The following is a 22,273-nucleotide window of genomic DNA, read 5'->3' on the forward strand; positions in this document are numbered from 1 at the left end:
TGCAATCTTTAAAATGTCCTCAGATCTTTATCGATATCTTTAATGTAATATCTTCGATGGCTGCACACAACAAGCAGTGTGAAGACGTTGCCTCTGCTGTGGTCTAAATGATTCATCAATAATCAGTCATTTCCTGCAGCCATGTCTTGCTGAACACACTGATTTTACGGTCGTGATGATGAACATCTCTGTAGCTGGTTGGTGATTCTTTGCCACATTCAGGTTCTGTCACAGGAAGCGGAGGGAGAACCTTTTACTGCTTCCGGCTTTTCCTCCTTAGACCTTACGGATTCATAAAGTTAACCCCGGCAACAATTCAACATCAGTGGAGTTTTCTTGCTTTTTACTCAGTGCAGCCAATTACAGTAAAAACAGGACTATTTGAAAGAATTTTTGCTGAAACACTTAACATGTACACATATTAACCACCAGGAGGCTGATTTAAATGTTTGTCTACGTCAGGTTACAGTGAAAGGTGCAGTCTGACATGGCTGCAGAATTTAGAGGAATAACCTGAGTTTGCATCAGTGTTGCACGGCCCCATTCAGACCATATTAAAGCATTTTTTTAAAGATACCTTTAAATCATTTTTAGTTTTTGCTGCTGAGAGGAATGATGAGTGGCTGATCTGAAACAATCGTCCTGATAAGTCATCAAACTCATCTGTGCATGAAGATGTAACAGAATGAAGCAAAGCAGCTTTTTAAAATCAGCTCTTTGATGGTTGCTGCATCTCACTGGAGGGTATGAGTGGTAACAAATGAGTGTGAGGATACATATTGTACACACACACACACACACACACACACACACACACACACACACACACACTTGGAGGGAAGTAACTGAATCTCGCTGTTTATTTTTGCGTGAATGATAAACATGTAATTCCTGCGAAAGACGTCCCTGCTGATCCCACATCAGAATAATAAGCAGCTTGATCAAAATGTGCTGGAAAATTAAATCGATACATCGCCTCTGCTGGAGTTTCTGTAAATTGACAAACGGACAAGAATGAATCATAAGCAATGCATATGTGATGGGGAAGTTGCTGCATAATTCACACACACTATTGATTATATTACAAAGCAATGCACTACATTAAGTACATCTGCCTACTCTCCCATTGAACCTTCATTATACAGTATTCTTCATCGGGTGATTGAATCCAGTTAGATTTTTGAATCATTTCATACATAGACGGTTTAAGATGCAGAGCACACACTAAACAATCTGCACCTCAGAAATGAATACTACCATTTCTATACAAGTGTATTAAACAGTCTGACGTCTCAGTGGGACTATAACTCCTGCTGACTGAACCCCACCGTCACGAACACCAAACTCTGCCAACTTCTAAGCCCCATCTCTCCAGTCTCGCTCTCTTCTGAAGCTGAAACCCTCCTCCTCCTCCTCCTCCTATTCTCTACTAAAACCTCTTCCTTCTCTGTCCTGATCCCATTCACTCCCAGGAACATTCAAGGCCTTTTTCTATGCAGTCGTCGTCCTAACTGTCCCCGACACTTTGTCAAGACAGACACACACACACACACACACACACCAGGAGCTACTGCAATTCAGTCAAACCTGCAAGAATCCAGTGAGACAGAAACACCTCGTTCTCTTTCATGACTGTTCACTCTGCTCTGCTCCCATTAGCGGTGTGGGATCCAGATGGTGCTTTAATATAAGGTTTAATTATTGATTTCTAATGCAAAGCTAGGACTTTCCAGCTTCCCAGGATGCAGCTATTGTAAGGATGTAGTTCTATTTGTGCCAGACATCCACCGAAACCCACACAGCCACTGATGACATGGAAACACTGAAAGGTTTGTTGACTAAACAGTATTTACTTTTGTTCTATTGGATGAATTTAAACACATTTAACTTGTGAGTAGAAGAAAACAAATATTGCTAAGTACCTGAGCAATGTCTCTCTTTAGATGACATCCAGCCATCATTCTGTTAATTTTTTACACATGTGGTTTCATATTGTGTATTTCACCTTTGACTGGCACCATTTTAAACAAAAAACTAATGTTTTCCCTAACACATCCACAGAACCATTAGTGACACTTACAGCCTTAAGACCCGGATTAATGCTGGTCGTTTATCCAATCAAAGCTGAACTCTGGTCCCCACTGCTTGGCCTGCTTCTCCTTTTGTGGTGTTGTACTGCGACCTAGTGGCCCAAAGGCGAACTGCAGCCTGAATCTGTACAATTACAGTACAACCCAAGGAATTCCAAGGAACAGAAAAGAAAATGCTACGCAAGGTGTAAATAGTAAAACAATGAATAAAAGCTGTAGCTCATTTGGTAGAGTAGTCGTCCACAAATCACAGAGTAAGTGGTTATTCCTCTACACGACACTGAACCCCAAAGTTGTCCCTACTGTCTGCTACTTGTAAATCACTTCGGGTAAAATGACTTATTGTAAAATCATCGGATTTACACGGGGTCCATTCTTACAGTAAAAATCACAGTGATAAAAAAGTGCTGCATCAAGGAGAATTAGAATAAATTAAATAATGAATGCATTTGAATGCTTGACATTCTCATTTTCATACACAAAACACTTGAGGCTTTTGTTCCATAGTACCATTTCATTAATGCATGTTAGTTTTCTTTGCTATTGGACACAAACAGGGTTGAAGCTGGGCTACTCTGTACTTTCAGTCAGTCCACACCAATGGCTCATCTCATTTAAAGAATATATATTAGCTAAATGCTATAGTATCACTCCACACTTATTTAGCTTTTTTCCCCTCTTAGCCTCAATTGGGATGCAGTGGTGAGATGCCAAGACAGCAAAGATGTAGGTGAATGTGATTTCCGGCTTGCAAGATGCTTAATCAGGCTAAAAATACAGAGTCTTTACAGATGTGTATTCAGTGCTGAAATGAAAAAGGTCTGAGCAGGTGAAATCAGACCCATCTCTGGCCTCCTGATAGAAACCCCAGCGAAGTTGGGGGGAAAAAAGACAAATGTCTCATTTGTAGAAGTCTGCAAACAAAAGACGGGGAGCAGAGAGAGCAGAATTAGTGTGACATGTGTGTAATGTATGCGGATACATCATGTTTCAAAGCGCTGCAGGACTGCAACCACAACCATGCCTCCAGACTTCCAGGCTGTCAGGACATCTGTCATCGCTGACAGTCATATGCCCTGCCATGTGTGTGCACGTTTGGGTATGTCAGTGTGCGAGAGAGAAGGGAGGAGAAAGAGAGGGAACTTTGGCAGTGGGTCATTCCAGAGAACATGGGAACAGCCGTGCTTCTTAAACATTCATGTCCTGTGTCCTCGGTGGCTTATTTATTTATTTATTTTTTTAGTTATTCAAACATCAAAGGAGCTTAATCATGTCATAGAACGTCGAGTAAAATCAAAGCAAAACAGCTTTTTGAGTGCAACTAAAACCTAAAACTTACCGCCGTTTATTAGCAAACTAAAAATGTGACTTTTTTAAAAGGACATGATTGCAGCAGCAATTTAAAAGTACTAGAGAGCAGAAACACATGTATATTACTTCTTAAAGACATTATATCTTAAATGACTTAAACTGGAATCTATGCCACAATGACACAGGACAATACTCATCCAACTCAGTTGTAAAGGGTGGATGCACGTTGGCTCCTCTGACACTAGGTGGAGCAATTCCCACACAGAGAGCAGACCTCCCGGTATTGGGGGGAGGTTAGAGGGGATTTGTGGGTGTCATTTAAATGCTTGACACCAGTTTGTTAGTGATTTAAATGGGATTGTTGTGTGACTTTAACAAAAACACTGCGATTGATTCAAATAAGCAGGGACGAGAGTAGGAGCACAGCCAGTCAGTCATTTCTATCAGCTGAATAAAATGTGGTACTGTAGGATCATTTCTTTTACTGCATATTTTTGCTTCATTCAATAAGAAAAATGCAAGTAACAACAAAATTCTAAATGAATAAAACATGTTCCCACTGGTCAATGCAAGTAATTAAATTTAAAGTCATCCTCCTACTGTGAGGTCATTTAATGTCACGTTTTTGTTAAACAATTAAACAATTGTTTACGGCCAAAGAGGCGATGCTGCTCAAAGATTGATTATATAAATCAAGTTATTTGACTGAAATGTGGCACAGTGCAAGATTTTTAATATCCAAGATTTTTTCTCCTAAAATAATTATTTTTTAAATGACATTTAAACAAACATTAACAAACATAATTATCTATGTTCCTGGGATTTCAAATGTGTAAGATAACAATATGGTTTGTATTATGATAACACAGAAACACTTTTGTCCATAATACTAAGCCCAATGAGATAATGTCCAAATATGATGGAAAAATATTCAGATCATTTATTTTATAAAAACACCATGATGAAGAAAACCTGTGTTATGTGTAAAAGAACAAAAACATAGTTGTAAAAACATAGTTCAAAAAGCACTTTGCTCAATTCATATCAATGTATATTATACTACAGGAATTTGGTGATGTGTTTTTGTGTTAATTGCATTATTGTTGCAGCTTATTTTACCACCTTATACTCTATTTTCAATGGTCATATGTTTCGAATCTAATTCGGAATTACTTCATGTACTGGTCAGTAGCTTGTGAATTTAATACCCATAAATCAATAAAGTCTTATTATACGGCTTTCTTTGTGTGTATTACCAAATTCTATAGTTATTACATAAATGTGGTGGCATAAAAGTAAAAGGTACAAGCCAAAGTATGAAAAATACCTCAAAATAACTGTATGTGTTGATTTACTGCCACAATGTTTTAATATACTTGAATTGTGGTGATTGTACTGAGTACAGTATATGGCACAAAGTGTGTCTAGCTGGGTCCATGTATGATCATGTACTGCAGGCCTAATCACATGTTAATGCCCTGTGTGTCAGAGAAGCAATGATGTTTGGAGCCAAAAAATCACATGGGACAGCTCTCACTGTGGCTCACTTCCCGAACATTCAGCTTTCAGTTTTAAATTTGTGGAATGAGCTAACTGTTCTCTTTATCTTGTGATCAGATCAGGGTTATAAATTACCAGGTTTAGGTCATTTCTCCCCAAAATGTATTAAGTAATGTAATGAAATACAAATACTCCTTCATGCACAAAATTTTAAATATAAAAATTAAATAATATAAAATAAAATGAAAAGAGGACACAATGTACGATTTTTCTTTTATTAAATGGTGTCAGTCCACCAGGTCTAAACTCCATACAACTATTCAGACCAAATGAGGGACTAGATTTTGGAAGAATGGCCTGCAGTGGGGAATTAGTGTGGTTTAGAGCTTCGGTTAATGCAGAGCATCACACCTGAAGGGGCTGTTGTAGATTCCACTGCACCAAGACACATTACAACATTCTGAGAATAAAGATTAAATCCTAGACATTTACATGTTTTACACATTATTTAAAATGAAAAACTATACAGTTGAATTAAAATACAACTTTTTATAGGCTAATTTTAGCTTTTGTTCCTCATTCACCTGTTCAGAAATCTTTTTTCCTCAATAACACCCTTTATTTATCAAAGCTGTGTGACTACGATATTAAGTGTTTTCTTAACTGATTCCGATTTTATTGTAAAGCTCATTAATTTAAACGTGGTGTTTCCAGGGGTTCCCCATTCACAAAGCATGCAGCCTGTCTTTACAGAGGGCGGAGAGAGAGAGCGAGAGGGGGGAGGGAGGGAGGGAAGGGGAGAGGAAGAGAGGGAGGGAGGGAGAGAGAGAGTTGAGCCATCCGTGCCTCACTTGGCTGCATTCGCTTTACCGACACCGGAGACGCGACCATGCTGTGGAAACTAGTTGAGAATGTCAAGTATGAAGATATTTATGAGGTAACTACCGTCCAGCTGTTTGTGTGTTGGAGGAATAGACTTGTTTCTCATGAGTTGAGCTTGGTTGAAGTGCTAGTAAAGAGGCGTTTTCCAGGAGGCTTTGGGCCTGTTATAGTTATGATGTGGTGACTATAAATTGGAATATAAAGTGGAGGGAATTTCAATACATGACTATTTCGTCCGGACATGATTTGGCTTATTGCGCGAATCTTTTTGTTTAAGCTTTTGTGTTATTGAAATATGTATGTTTGTGGTTCTCGTGCAGTAGAATTTACTGAGTATTAGGGGCAAACATAAATTAATTCTAAATATTTATATTGCATCTGTTCTTCGTGCCTCACCCTTATTATTAAATAGAACTTGGCGTTTATAGTGCAGTTTATTTTAGGTCTGGAAACGTGTAGTGAAATAAGAAAAAGCTAATAAAAGGCTTCATTTGGGGGGTGAGATGACTGCAGAAGAAAAATCACTTGGGGTCAGAGCAGGGTGATGTCGTATGACAAGGATGTAAATTGTTTTGGCTTTGATCCCGAAACAATAATTTTAAAAAACCTTGCAGGGAAGGGGGGAGAAATTCCGCTGCGGCGCGAGCAGGGGTGAGACGCTTCTCTGGTCGCTCGCGCGTCTGAATGGGCCCGAGCACAAAGCGCACGAAGAAAGGGCAGCTCGCGAGGCCCCAATAGGGAGCCCTTGTCTCGTGCCGCACATGGCTTTTCTCCCACGACGCGAGGGAGGGGAGGCAACACTGTCGTTAAACAAGTCACCCAAGAGGTCGAGTTTAGTATCAAGTTTAATCGCTTCTTTTGACTCGTGACACCGCTCACGCGAGCCCCTAGCGCGCCCCGCTGTGTCTCGAGCGTTTGCAGCTGCAGCACAACATGAGTCGCTCTTTTATTTGTGAGGGAGTGAAAGAAAATTCTTATAAAAACGTTGATTCAACTTTGTGCAGCGATTTTATGTCTGTGCGTAAAAGTCGACTGAATTGGGCTTTGCTGGAAAAATGACGCTCATGTTCGAGCCCGTCGTCGGGACCAGAATTCTGACCCTGCTGGTATTAGTCGACCCCATGAGAGTCAGCGCAAGCTCTGTTTATTCTACAGCGTCAAAGTCTCTTGGAGAACAAGTGGTTTGTGCGGGAGTGTCTCCAGACTTCGCCTGTACAAAGGGGGCAGAGTGCACGTTGTGGTGATGGGGAATTCCTCACGGATGTGGGCACTTCGTTTGCGTTCACCTGCTCCACAGAGTCCTCTTTCTGTCTCCTGCTGTTCGTGCGTCGTTTCGGTTCTCCACGGAATTTAAACGTCACTCACGGTTGCGCGAGAGCCTTCACGCTCCATGTGTCGCCAGTCCCCTGCCTCGCGCACATTAATATTCCTGTAAGTCTCAGTCATGAATAACAATTACAGCGTAAATCGGGGGTAGAAGCGGAAGCTCGGTGCTCACACTCAGAGCGGCGGCAGCTCCGGGCGGAGGAAGGTTCTGTGTGGAGCTGTAGACCAGGCAGTGCCTGCAGACACTGACGCACTACTTTAACCTGGAATTAGTTTGACTATCCGGACCAAACACGCTCTTCACTACCTTGCCGTTTTACCGCGAGGCGCTCAGGAGAGCAGAGCTTTTACAGATGTTAGTTCATTCCTACTCCACCGCGGTGAGTTTTCTTCACTCGTTATATTTCAGTATTCGTTTGTGCAAATGGTGAATCCGCAGATATTTGCTGACAGACATTTTAAATTAGGCTGTAACATTTTACCTCCAGGCTCTTGTGTGCTTTTTGTTCAGGAGATTCAGTGTCAGTTAGGCTGCTTTGGCTGCATCACCAGAGGCAATGCTCTAATAAATGCATCATGATGCTGGGCCTCCATATGGTTTCATTTCGTTCAAATGTGGATCGAATTCTGCAAAGAGCTGAGTTTTCTCTTGTCCTCTGCACCCTCTTCAAGGACCGGCATGACGGTGTCTCGAGCCACAGCTCGCGCCTGTCCCAGCTGGGCTCTGTATCGCACGCGGGACCTTACTCCAGCGCGCCGCCGCTGTCTCACGCACCCTCATCGGACTTCCAGCCTCCGTATTTCCCGCCACCGTACCAGCCACTCGCTCACTACCAGAGCCAGGACCCGTACTCCCACGTGAGCGACCCGTACTCCCTGAATTCCCTGCACCAGAGCCAGCAGGGCGCATGGGGGGCGCGGCAGCGGCAGGACGCCGCCGGGGACCGGATGGAGAGCTCGGCTCTGCTGGCGCAGCCTCGGGCCTCCCTGCCTCAGCTGTCGGGGCTGGACCCACGGCGGGACTACGGTGGCGTACGGCGGCCCGACGTGCTGCTCCACTCCGCTCACCCGGGACTGGATCCCGGAATGGGAGACGGACTGCTGCACGGGTTGCACGGTATGGAGGATGTTCAGGTGAGTCAAAGGTCACAGGAGGATGCGACCAAGACGTTAGCCCTTATGATATTTAAACTTATTTTAAGAACAGTGGGATCACTCTAACTGCAGACTGCTTGCATGCGATGAGAATAAAAAATTACTTACTGAAAATCAACTCAGAAGCAGATTCTAGTAAATTTATTGATGCATTTAGTCTGAAGTTTTAAATACAAATCCGGGAAGTGTTTCAACGCATGGCAAAACATAACGGCATTAGCAGCCCCCCCTTTTATTAAAATGCCACTTACAATATGTTGCATGCAAAAAATAAAACTAAAATAGTTAGCCCTTATGATATTTAAACTTATTTAAACTTATTAAACTATTTTAGTTTTCTTTTTTTATCACAGCAATTATATAAAAAAAATTGGAATTGTTGACAGTTGTCTTCTACATTGTCTGGGCATGTTTCCCGTGCCATTAAGGTCATTGAACCCAGAGCAGCTCCCCCAGGGCTGAACTCACAGCAGCTGTAGCCTAAACGCAAATATCCCACAGCTAAACAGACTGTCAGAGGAAACGTGGGACATCTTTGATGGGAAGATGCTCACATACAATATCAACTTCACAAATGGCTGCACGTACGCTGAATGTGTAATTTACCTCACCAACAATAACCGCTTTCACTAAGTGGGAATATATATTTCTGAGGCATTTGATTATAACCTGCCCACCCATTGTGTGGAATAATAATAATTTTATTGGGAATGGAGTTTGAAGTTTTTACTTTTAATAGTGAATAATTTCGTTTCTATAAGGAGGTAAATTTACAAGCAAACGACCAAAGACTTCATATTCAGTTGGGCAGGATTTCATCTTCCCCTGGTTTCCCCTCAGGGCACAACCATCACGAATTGTTTGCCATTTAACCTCCACAATAGATTCTCATTTCTGCTGTTGCGTATTCGAGTCATGCATTTATTAACCCCATATAAATTTGTTTGAACTTTTTATTCCCCCTTTTATACGAGTGTAATTCAGGCAGGATGATGAATGACACTGATGAATAAGACTTCAAATGGCTTCTTCTATGATGGTTACACCACTGGATTATATACATTTGATCACTGTGTGGATACAAACAACTTAACGACGTGTGTTTTTCTCTTCGTTTCTCGAATTGTGTTCGACACAAACAAACAAACAAAAAAAGCTTCACATGCTCGTTAAGTGGGTTATTGCAGATTTTTTACAATATGGATGATATTGCATAAATCCGACTAATGATTTGTATTTATCCCAATTCTAACAGACCATTGAAGACACCAACGGAACAAACATCCTGGATCAATCAGTTATTAAGAAAGGTACACACACACACACACACACACACACACACACACACCTCTGAAGAATAATCCCAACAAGCCTATGACAAAACTAATTGAAAATGACAAACATTATAAATATGTAATCATGTTTTTATGACCTAGGTTTACGCAACAATGTCTTTACTCCCTAGACATTTTAAGAGTTATACAATAAAAGAATTCACTTTTATTTTATTAGATCCACGTTTTCTTTTCGGTCCAGAATGAGTAGTGTGCCACTGGGCAAACGATCCCTGCTCATTGACTGGCAGGCAGTGTGTGGCTGTCAGGCTGCAGCTCTGATGATGTTCGGTGATTTAGTTACGGGATGTTGAGTGACTGAGCTCCCCGCGGGGCGTTTAAGCCGCTGATGTAATAAATGACACCGCTCGCCGAGATCTCGTGAGCTCGTTTAGAGCTAATCTGCAGTATTATCCCCCGCGGAGCCATCAGAAAGCCTGAACCCTCTCACGGGCCCCTATACGAATTTATGCACGCACGAAGCTGCCTTTTTTAACGACATTAACGCGTGCATTAACGCGCGGGATAAAGAAGCATCCCGTGCTGCTGGTGGGAGTTAAACCGGCCGTGGAGAAAAAACAGGGAGGGGGTTAATGCGATTTGGGAGCGCGAGCCAATCAACAATCGATAATATTGTAATGAGAATGTCGCGCGACATTAAATAACAGCAAATTCCCGGCGCGTGGGCGCTTCATTAAGTCCACTGCCGCCCTCTGAGCGCGCAAAGTTTTGACAGATTGAACACGTGACTCGTCGGGATGCTGTCCCCAGGTTTAAAAACCTCCACTCCTCTGATCCCCCTCTTTTAGTTCCCATGCCGCCCAAAAACATGGGCTCCCTGATGCTCGGCAAGGACGGGCTGATCGGTGGGGTGACGGTCAACATCAACGAAGTGTTCTGCTCGGTACCGGGCCGCCTGTCGCTGCTCAGCTCCACCTCCAAGTACAAGGTGACCGTAGGGGAGGTGCAGAGGAGACTGTCCCCGCCCGAGTGCCTCAACGCCTCCTTGTTGGGGGGCGTGTTAAGAAGGTACGACTGCAGACACCTGTAACTCTGGAGTGTGAAACATGTATGAGTGTATTAATTAACCCCTGGGTTATAGGACAAGGCCTCCAAAGCTATAAGCGAATATAGGTCATGAATTAGTGCAATGGTTTCTAATAAGAGCTTGTCTAATATTAAAAACACATTTGTAAATATTTCTGGCCTCAAAATACGCAAAGTGACGTGCATTCGTTTCTTTTGTTCTTGCAGAGCAAAGTCCAAAAACGGTGGCAAGTGTCTGAGAGAAAAGCTGGAGAAGATTGGACTGAATTTACCCGCTGGAAGACGCAAAGCTGCCAATGTCACGTTACTAACGTCTCTCGTAGAAGGTGATTAATGCAGACATTTTAAATTTAGCTTGTATGCAAGAAATCATTTTTGTCTTAAAAAAAAGCCCGGTCAAAATTCTGTCCAGAAACATATTGTAAATTAATTATTTAAAATATTCAATTGTATTACAAATTAAACTTCAGTGTCACCAGGTCTTAGGACCGCGAAGGTGATCTTACAGTAGAATGTTTACTTAAAAAATGTCAAATATTAAATATGAGAATACAGCAGGGAAATATCGATTGTGGAGCCAGTGAGAAACTGTTAGGGTTGCTAAACACATTTTAAATAATTACTTTAAGGAAATAAAATTTTGGATGTTTGTCATAGAGCTGCACATTCAAATTCAGTTGACAGCATTTTTAATATGATCCAGATTTCGTTTAAATTAAATACACGACTTGATACCTAGAACGAAAGTCAAGTAAAAAAGTAATTGAAACATGTCCAAATTTGATGATTGTCCTCTGCAAAAAGCAAAACAAAGTAGCTTTTGATTGTGTTTGCGTCATCCATGGGTGCGTAAAAACAACACATGTTCATAAGTATCAGTAACTTCATCACATTTCCTAAAACAAAATGATCCGTTATAAAGTCTATATTTACATTCCCGTTCAACTCATTTTGTCTTTCTCGACGCACCAGGTGAAGCGGTCCACCTGGCCCGGGATTTCGGTTACATCTGCGAGACGGAGTTTCCCACCAAAGCCGTGAGCGAGTACCTCAACCGGCAGCACGCGGACCCCAACGAGCTGCACACGCGGAAAAACATGCTGCTGGCGACAAAGTGAGTTTGTTGGTTGATTATATCGTGTTCCGTCATCGCCCTTATAGAAATAGAAATATACAATACACGTCCGCGGGTTCCCATAGAGGCAGATTTCAGCGGCGATGGGATTAAAGCCATTTGTTCAGTCAGTCATTATACTGTTGATCAGTTCATACAAGAACTGAGCTTTTAGGAAAACTGAGTATGGTGGAAGACAAAGCTCAGGGCCCTCAAACTACTGTCAGCACAAAACTGATGAGAGGGAGGAAAGTAACAGAGATGCTATGAAGTATATTTTAGCTGCACATGCTCTCTCTCTCACACACACACACACACACACACTGCTGGAGTTAAATGTACCTAGTTGTTGTGACCCCGTGTAATGTGTAGATCCCCAATAGATCAATGGGAACCTACACCTGTTACTGGTATAGATGCTTTACACACCCAACACTGGCTCCATTTTAACCCATGAAATGTTAGAATGCACATTTCAGTGTCCACAAGATTTGGGCTCAGCAACTCCTCATTTGAAAACACATTTGCATTACATAACTAAATCCATTCTACATGTACACCATGTAAAAATCAAGCATTCCTCTTTAAATATTTCTGGTGAATTCTAATTATGAAATTAAACCATCCCATTTTACCAGGGGCCTCTATGATCCCCTTGTTGCAACCCCTTGAGGCTTCAGGCCTCCTCCAAACTCCCCTTTACTCACAGTGACACAGTCCCACAGTGAGCACTGATATTTGAAACCGACGTGTTTCCTGATGAAACAAATTAAACTCAACACTCATTAAAACTATAAAGAAACTGCTTATAATTCAAGTATTAGAATAAAAACAAGCATGTTATGATTTCTTTTTAAAAAGTGACAAAAACATTTCATTTCATTGAAAACATTTTAGGTCATTGGATGCTGGATTTGTACAACACAGCTCAGAGACGTTATAAAATAAATGCTCTGAGGTTTCCAGTGTATGTTTGACCTCTGCTTCCAGTCTTTGAAGACATCCATTTTACTGGTCCTCCTCATAAAGTTACTTATATTAATCCATTTTTTATGGCTGTTTAACTGTGGAATTAAATCCAGGATTTTGTGATTACCTTTAGCAACTGAGCATGATAGATAGGGCACCAGCCTTGATGTGGGTTTATAAACGGGGATTAAAAATCACAGAGTCACTTTAGAACTTTATGCAATCAACAAAGAGAGTCTGCTAGTTAACATCTCGTCCTATTTTATGTCCATTTACTCTCCTGAATGTGAGTTTTATAGTTGTAAGCACCAAACAAAGACTTGTATTTTTATCTTTGCATAAGAACTGCTGTCTGTTGGCCTGTACTGCACAAACCATCTGCTTTATCTGTGTGTGTGTCGAAGTGGTACTCAATATGTACAGTGTGTTCGATGGTCGATGAGTGATGCTTGGATTCAAACCTGTTCCAATACTGCGTGTCGGTGCTGCCTGTTAGAAATTCATTATTTAGCAGTGAAGTGTTTCAAGTCGTCAGAAAACAACAGCAAGAGCCTTGAGTGTAGCCCAGGGTGGCGGCTTCTCCTCTCTACTCCCCTAACCCCAGCTGGGCCCGGCCTGCACAGCCTGTCACTCATTTGCTGAAGCTCTGCCCTTAGGCCGCTTACAGAATGTGTGTGTGTGCAAGCTTGAATTTGAAAGGGGGAGAAAGGAGGAAAAGGGGTCTCCTGAATATAAAATGTGGGCCTAAGACCAGACAGTGATTTGCTGAAATTTAACAAGGAGAATAATGTTGGGAGGTCATTTTATTTAACTGCAGAATTATCCGTGAAGTGAGGAATGATGATGACGACTTTTATGACCTCCTCACACAAATTACACAAGAACAATTAAATATTTGCTTATGATGTGGAGGCCTCAAACTGTACAACTGTTTTTTTCCTGTGGCTTTAGATTCACATTAAGGTTGTATAGGTAATTAATATAGTTAGCATAAACCTTTTAATTCAGTTGGTATTTTGGTGCGTATTGGAATATTTTGGTTTAAAAGGTATAAAACAGGACATGTTGCATAGATTAGAGCAAGATGGTGTGTGATAGTTATGCCAAAAAGCCTTAACATCTGTACATGATTTAGAGAGTTTTTCAGTATGTGTACATTTTTTTTAAAAAAACCAAGAATATCTCGAATTTACAACTGACTATTCAACTTAAAAAATAATAATAATTAAAAAAAAATAATAATAAAAAAAACAGTGAATGTTTTTATGGACAAAACATTCACTGGGAAAACTCACCCTCTTGTGTTTGCGTTGTTCCCGCTCTGTCCAGGTACAGGCTTAGTGAAACAGTCCTCTGATGGTTTTCTAAAGGCATTCTGGGAAACACAAGGTATCACAAAATAAAACAAGTACATAAAAGGAAGAAAGAAAAAATGTTGATTAAAAAAAAACTGTGTTAGAGAATGAGCTTTAGGATGCACTGAAGGTCACTTCAGTGTGCATGACATACTACACACTTTCCTTTGTATTCCCACTTTATCTAAGGAAATGCAATTTTTTTGCATATATATATATATATATATATATACGTATATACGTATATACGTATATATATATATACGTATATATATATATATATATATATATATATATATATACATATATATATATATATATATATAGAGAGAGAGAGAGAGAGATAGAGAAAGAGAGACAGAGAGCAAGCGTTAGCTCAGAGTTCTCAGTGGATCATTTTCTCCACGAACAGTTAGGTGGGGCCCTGCAGCCTTCAGGAGCTGGTGCACCACTACCTGCAAGAATTTCATCAGTCTGGGTTTCAGTGAAGGTCTTAACGCTGGTTTAGGTCTTTTCTCCACTCTGGCAAGACCCCAGTTGTTGAAAATTCCCTGCTTTTGCTTTGCATTACTACAATCATAATGTCTGTGTGTCGTGTGCTACATTTGGGGAGAAATTTGTGACTAAAATTACATCATTTCATTTCCTAACTTCATAGATGTCCCCCCCCCCATCTGTCCTGTTGAGCTGTTTATCCACAGGACATAAAATTCACTACTAAGATTTGCACTACTGTAAAATACGGCTTAAAGTGCGTGTGATTTTTTCCCTTTCCCACCTAAACTGAGACTGTAATATATTTCACCTTCTCTGTATAATCTCACTTGAGCAGTACTGACAGAACATGTGCAACTGATTCTGCAACATAAACACTGTCAACCCTCACGGATTTTAGCAAGATGCTGGTAGTGTCTCATTTTGGTGCAAATACAGTGTATTTACGCACTATAATGTGATCTGCATTCTCAAAATAATCCTCACATATTCTATTTTTAGTCATAACCACCAATGTCCTCAGTTGATATTATGTTGAAAATTCTTTCAAAAACTATTGAATGTGCAATGACTTTTTTGAGTCCCCTTGGAGGTTTTGACTGGTTGGCAATTGCAGAACTGGATCTTATGACGTTTATGTTTTATTGCATGTTTGCAAATAACATTCTCAAGGAGCTAAAATTCATTTGTCATTACATTTATGACACTAAACAGTGGTATCATTTCTTTAAGGTAAATCCTGCATTCAAACAGGCTTCCTCCTGATGTCTTGTTGTGTCTTCTCCCATGCAGACAGCTCTGTAAGGAGTTCACAGACCTGCTGGCCCAGGACAGGACTCCCCTGGGCAACTCAAGGCCTACCCCCATCCTGGAGCCTGGCATCCAGAGCTGCCTCTCCCACTTTTCCTTCATCACACATGGCTTTGGTTCGCCCGCCATCTGCGCCGCGCTCACCGCCCTCCAGAACTACCTCACCGAGGCTCTCAAAGGACTTGACAAGATGTTTCTTAACAACCCTCCCAACAACCGGCACGGTGACGCCGGCAACAAGGCCGGAGACAAAGAGGAGAAGCAGCGGAAATGAAGCAGGGGGAGAAGGGGGGCAATGACGGAGAACCAAGCAAGGAGGCAGACACACAAACAGAGGCGTCACAACCTTACTTCTAGCTTTACACCGAAACTGACCTGCCACGCACACAGGTCTGAGGTGGAGGAGGAGGAGGAGGAAGGAGACGGCTCGATAGAGAAAAAAAAAGGGCAGAGGAAGACACCCGTGGGCCAGTGTCAGAGAGCACAGAGGGATTTTTCATCTGTGTTACGTTCTTTTCATTCCCCTGAGGACATGGTGGTTACTGTGTTACATCCATTTCGCTCCCCCTGCCTGCATCCTGTGAGACTGAGATGCTGTGAGCAGCCAACAAACACTGTGTGTGTTTGTCTGTGTGTCTGAATTAGAGAGAGAGACAGTGTGTGTGTGTGTGTGTGTGTGCGCACTTTTGTTTGTCTTCACACAGAAAAAGCATTGTGGGTATAAAGATGATGGGTGATGAGCATTGTATCTGTGAAACAGGCTTGTCTGGTTATTTAACCCAAGTATGAGGAGGGAGGGTGTTAATTTATGTGTGTAAATATTTATTTATATTAATTTAAATGGATGGCTGTGTAAATAGGTGCACCAGCTATTTTGGAGTATGCCTATTTATCTGTGGTTTGACCTTTGTGAGCTGGCAGGGGGACAGGATTCATCCAGTGTTTTTCTGTTCTTATAGAGCTGTTGTCATGGTGCTGATGATGGGTAGACATGCTTCTAATTGTCCAGTGATTTCATTTCTATCACACTGAAAATAAATCATGTGTTTTATTATGCGAGGTGTGCAGCCTGCGCCTTTTCTCCAGGGAAACTCTTAGCTAGATTTCCACTAGTTACTTTCTATTCAAAATGTTAAACATGGCTTTCATTTGCTAATGTTGGGGCATTTATCCTTAATTGTTTCATAAAATGTTATTCAACACCTTCAGGTGTGATAATTCCCATTTGAGGGGTTCAAAAGAAAAATCAACTTTCTGAATGATAAAGTGGGTTGACTGACCCTAAAGCTACTGTTTAATATTATCAGTCATTCAGATTGGAATGAACTGTTAATTAGCATTTTCCAGCTGCTGTGTTTATCACAACATAAAGTGAATGTTCTGCTTGTTTAAGTTCCTCTGTTGGAAAAAAAGCAACATTTAGATCCACAATATAGGCTAAATGCAACAGTGCAAATTAAGATTAACAGGTTTTATCGTCTACTGTACTAATTATTTCCTGCAACCAAAAACATATTTATGATTCTTGTGATGAGAAAACAACAAATATTCATTTTCTTTAGAAAAGCAAAACAGCTCATCTATTACTGCCATTAATCATCTTTCTACACAGGCATTCATGGTGCCCCCCCCCCCCCCCATCCCCCAATGTTATAGAGGAAAAATAAGTTTGTTTTTAAGTATTACTTTTTTCTGTGCTGACCCATGTTCCAGGTCAAAGTGTTATAGTACAAATATACACTATACACTACAATACTTCTAGTTAATATCAAACAGTGCTGCTTGGCCTACTAAAAATGGCATTGGTGTAAGGTAATTAAAATCAGTTTTGTACTTAAGTACAATTTCTATTTTCATTTTCTCCATCTTTCTAAATTATTAGATTCAACATAGATCTTTATAAGCTGCAACATTAAAGTATCACGTTGATGTATCAGTGATTATAATTGAATAATATAGTGTGCAATTATGTGAAATGAGTTATTGTGCACATATAGTGTAGCTTTGAGCCAATTGTTTTATACTTTTAAGGACTTTTACTTGTACATTGTGGTGTTGCTTGCTTTACTTAAGTAAATGATCTGAGACCTTTTCACCACTGATCAATTTGGTGACAGATAATCAAGGGGCAAACTTTTAATAATAAATAAGTACCATAAAATATAATATTATTGTTGTTAATAATAACAATAACAATATCTTCATAGATGTTGTGTTCAGGACCATGAAGTCCATATATTGCAGAGCCTGAAAAATGAAAACACAGACACACACATACTCTTATGATGGATACAGTCTTATTCCAGGGAGATAATTGGCTGTATCTCGTAGCCCCCCACCCCCCCACCGGTTTCAGAGAGCCTTCTCTCTCGCACGTGTGCAGGGGGGAATTGAGTCATGCCTCGCGGGCCCGTTTCTGCGGTGGGGGATCTACTACCGGTGTACTAATGACGGGTGAGCGCGAGACTCAGAGAAAAGTAGAGTCGGAGGAAGAAAGCTAATGAGAAAAACAGACAGAGAGAAAGAGTACAGGGAGCATGCTCGAGACAGAGATAGTGTGTGTGTGTGTGTGTGTGTGTGTGTGTGTGTGTGTGTGTGTCCCGGGGCTCAGGGTGACCGGTGGAGCGGAACACCGCGTGACGCAGGTGCAGAGTTCAGCACCCGCATGTCCGCGAGCGATTCCTGCTCAACAAAAGCCAAGAAGCTGCTGAGCAGCATCAGTGGCTACATCAGCAAGCACAACTAGGACAGGTTGGCTGCAACAACACACACCACATAGGGCCAAGAACACAAAGCAGCGGGACGACGAGATTTGAACATATTAATGCCACTGATAGACAAAACACCTGAATGGAAATATGACGTCACAGTTGCGGTGATTCATCTAATCATTGCAACAGCATACGTCAGTGGAAGCTTCAGAGGACAGATTCAAGACAGGAAATAGCCTTATACCGTGATTCTGTAGCCTCCTGGTGTGGGCAGTAATAAGAAGGCTGGTGGAGTAACAGTTTATGAATGACTCTGAAGCACCACTTTAAAAACATAAAGTAGGTCCTGCGTCTAATTGTTAGCAAGTTAACACTTTAAACTCTCCTTACAGCTCTATATGTCCATTTTAGAGTCAGACAAGAAATGTCAATACCAGTTGTGACATACGCCCACTAAAGAATCCAAACTGCTTCCTTAGTACTGTATAGTACATAATGAGTTATCATAAAACGGACTCAGAGATGAAGAAGAAAAGAAAAAAGGCCAATTAAACTCTTCATGCTTTTCAGCATTAAATTCAGACTCAATTCAGAGTTATTTAGGAAGTACTCATCGGGTCGCTCTATTTGTTTCTCAGTAACTAGGATGTTGGTGTACAGCAGCGTAAAGTGCTACCAGGGTGCAACCAAACTGCATGTTTTTAGGACTTAAAATATACACAAACTGCTATCTGAACTGTTTTTTTCAAAAATATAGAATGATTTTATTAGCTCAGGTGGCCGATTAAAAAGTGTATGACCAACGTGAATCGACAGTAAAGTGCACTGGAAGAGCCAGACGTCGACACATAGCATCGCTTTGAGGTTTCCTTAGTGTTTGTGAAACACTTCAAAAATTACGTCAGGTTATAGATTCAGTATTGTGTCTGCTAAAAGAAGCACACTGGCAGATCATGACGTGTTCTGAAAGGTTCACCCGCTCCCTGAGCAGTGCAGTTTGTCCTAGTGATGCTCGTCTGTGTGAAACCTTCCAAATTTCATGCAATCAGGAAGCCTTAAACCTCACTCAAATCATCAGAAAAGGAAAAAACACATGAGGAAAAAACGGTTAGAGTTCTCCTCACTCTTAAATGAACACGTAGAACAATCAGACTGAAAAAATAATAATAAAAAATAATAACATAATTATCAAGTCCCTCTTCATATAATGTAGTACGACACTCAGAGCTTTCATCATGGAGAAGTAATTGCAACAAACAAATTATCAAACTTGATGAATTATGTCATGATGCTGTGACAATATTACAGAGTAGGGCAGAGAAACCAGAAGGGAGTCAGTCTGGACTTTTAAAGTGTTTCTACAGAAGCACCTCTTTGCTAGTTTCTATACCTGTGCAACGTGTTATTGTGCATTGCTCCACAATCACCTGTCAGAGTTTTTGTCAGCCCAATGAGGCTCTTGCTGATCATGCTAATACAAAGTCCACCAGCTGCAGCTGAGTGTTGAAACACACATTTGGGAGCTGGACATAATACAAATAACTTGCATTTGATGAATTGGTGATAATAGGCGGCAAAATTAATTTTTATGAAAATGTCATAGGTTGTTACTTTAATGAGAGGATCAGTGGAAGATAATGCTGTTCTGAGCTTATGAGGACAGTGAGAACATGTGAGAGATGAGGAGCATGAGAGCAGTGCTGACGTTCTTTTCTACAGTACATGCTGTCTCTCTGTAGTTTTATCAGGAAGTGAGGGAACAAGCCCCCATCAGCAAAGCCCCTCAGCATTCTGTCACGCAATGGGCTGTAAAAATGCTTATCCAACACACACACACACACACACACACACACACACAGGTTATCCAGCATGCAGACAGCAGAGTGCTGGTCGGGAGTAATTCCTGCTCGGGGCACTGTGCTCCAGGCAAAGCAGGCGTGTGCTGGATATTTCATTATTCATTAATTTACTGTTTAACAAATCCTGTCATTACTGAGCCTGAGCTGAGTTCACACACACACACACACACACACACACACACACACACACACACACACACACACACACACACACACACACACTCAGCAGTGGGTGTCAGGCGTGGCAAATCGGCCTGTTTGATCCCGGCCTTCTCAACAAACGGGGAGAGAGCCATGAATAATAAGAAACGAGAAGCCTCAGCGGAACGAGGGAGCGTGACACTGTCTCACAAAAAGCCCTTTAGCATGGAGCAAAGCTCCACCGGGGCCTCACCGAGGGCCCAGAGTTCATTATATGAAAAGAAAGAAAAAAAAAATAAAAAAAAAATAAATAAAACAAACATTTGGCACAACTGATCGATATGAAAGGCAAAGCTCCCACACACACAAAAGGAGAAAGTGAATCAGTTTCACAAAAGCTGCTGCACAGCTTCCTCTCTGCACATTGAGGAGTTTAACATGACTGCTGTTTACCGTTTTCACTACTGAGTCCACTAATGGGATAAGGATTAAAGCTGTAAATGTGTTCTTGGCTCATCCATCCCTGCTTTTGGCTTACATCCCTACAAAAACAAAAAACAAGTTCCCCATGAAACCATGGAATATACACAGAATGATGAAGTCTGACACTAGAATAATGACTTTTACTTTCCCTTTTCAGTCTAGTTCACTTAATTAATTAAGCTGAGGAAGCCTCAAGGCTACAAACATTATTTCACAGGAAGAAAAACATTGTAATGATACATACAGTACAATGAAGTACATTTTATTCGAAATCACTAACCAAAACTTTCATGTCAGAGTGTATAGTGTGCAGCAGGAGGGTGACCAGAGGTTCGATAAGAGACCTGCAGGAAAGCAAAAGGGTAAAGTCTCCAAGTCATGCCGCTGAATGCCACAGTGAAGGGATAAGACTGTCGTTCCAAGGAGAAACGACTTCCTTTCTCGATGTGCTGCCCTTAAGTACGTCGCGTTCTGTGGGTGGCCACCGACTTGATGTCATTAACATGTGACATATGTAAAGCTGACTGCGAGTGGCTGGAGGCCAGTGTTTGTCTCTCGTGTCTGTGGGGCCAAGTCAGGCCGAGTCTGGGCTTTGTCAGCAGCCAGCCAGGCCACTGTGTTCTGTTGTTGATAGTGAACGCATCTCTCAGTATGCACGACACACTTTGCGTATGAATGTGTATGTGTGTGTGTGTGTGTGTGTGTGTGTGTGTGTGTGATGGAAGCTCAGGGCAGGTTATTCTATCAGGGGGCCCTTGTTGGATGTGTGGGCAGGGACACGGGCAGTTCGGGTCCCTTAAGGTTCAACTAAAGATGCTGAGTTGAAGTGACACAGCTGCTGCTGCTGCTGCTGCTGAGGCAAGGCTGCTTTTCCAGACGGGTCAAGGTTACACAGAGGAGAATACGCTTCTGCCAAGCAGCGTCTTGCTCTCACTTACGCACACAAACACCTGAATGCAAACAGGAATACGAAGCTACTCCCCATCTAAAGCACCAAGGTCAAAAACATTGCTACTTGTGCCAATTATAAAAAAAAAACAGATTCGAAGCTGTTGTCTTAAGCTTTTAATTCTCCGTAACAAGATGAATTTGTCATAATTTCAGCTCAGTGCTGATGGACGCTAACACTAGATTTGAGGGATGCTTGTATTTCCTGCTACATTAGCTCAGGTCTTAGCCTGTGTCCAGTGTCACACTGTCCCAGTGATGCACCTGTAGAATAGTGTTTTGGGAAATGTCTTCTGAAGAGTACCAGAAGGTTTTCAATGAGGATCAATGAAGCTACAGCCAGGAGATAGGCGGCTTAACATAAAGGCTGGAAAGGGAAGGAAAGCAGCTAACCTGATGCTAAAGATAACAAATCCAATGTCCAGCACCTGCAAAAATCATGCATATTTGTTTGACCGTATAATTCCATAGTTTATGGGTGGATGCGTGTTAGACTATTTCTTGGCCTGGTGTCACAACTATCAGCAGTCTCCACCTCGTGCCTGGCATGACTGAGGTTGAAAGTTGGGTATAGTAAATGTCCAACTTAAAAACTAAAGACAAAAGTGGATGTTTAATGTCCTCTTAGCATTTAATGTCAGTTTCTTTTACCATCCACATGTCAGTCACAGCCTAACCCTAACCAGGACGTCTTGGACAAGCATGACTTCACAATACTAGTTTGCCAAAAAAAAAAGCTCACT

General features: G+C 41.4%; 1 protein-coding gene across 2 annotated transcripts; it reads left to right on the plus strand.

Annotated features, from left to right (window-relative positions):
- The first annotated feature begins 5,698 nt into the window (after positions 1-5,698).
- On the plus strand, positions 5,699-16,590 carry tfap2b (transcription factor AP-2 beta). Of its 2 annotated transcripts, none has more exons than XM_067482963.1 (7): positions 5,699-5,838; positions 7,782-8,243; positions 9,520-9,574; positions 10,408-10,627; positions 10,853-10,971; positions 11,618-11,759; positions 15,371-16,590. In XM_067482963.1, exons 1-7 carry the CDS (start codon positions 5,791-5,793, stop codon positions 15,660-15,662), a joined length of 1,338 nt encoding a protein of 445 aa, XP_067339064.1. In that variant the 5' UTR covers positions 5,699-5,790; the 3' UTR covers positions 15,663-16,590. The 2 variants fall into 2 exon arrangements, with proteins under 2 accessions (XP_067339064.1, XP_067339065.1); XM_067482964.1 differs by lacking the exon at positions 5,699-5,838 and adding an exon at positions 5,895-7,489.
- The last annotated feature ends 5,683 nt before the right edge of the window (positions 16,591-22,273 follow it).

Source organism: Channa argus, chromosome 17 (assembly GCF_033026475.1).
Source record: "Channa argus isolate prfri chromosome 17, Channa argus male v1.0, whole genome shotgun sequence".
Taxonomy (NCBI): domain Eukaryota; kingdom Metazoa; phylum Chordata; class Actinopteri; order Anabantiformes; family Channidae; genus Channa; species Channa argus.

Excerpts from the sequence above, each read along its gene's own strand:
- tfap2b (XM_067482963.1), top strand. The coding sequence starts at position 5,791 with ATGCTGTGGAAACTAGTTGAGAATGTCAAGTATGAAGATATTTATGAG. Across the intron at positions 5,839-7,781 it reads AGTATGAAGATATTTATGAG|GACCGGCATGACGGTGTCTC; the intron begins GTAACTACCGTC and ends ACCCTCTTCAAG. Across the intron at positions 10,628-10,852 it reads TTGGGGGGCGTGTTAAGAAG|AGCAAAGTCCAAAAACGGTG; the intron begins GTACGACTGCAG and ends TTGTTCTTGCAG.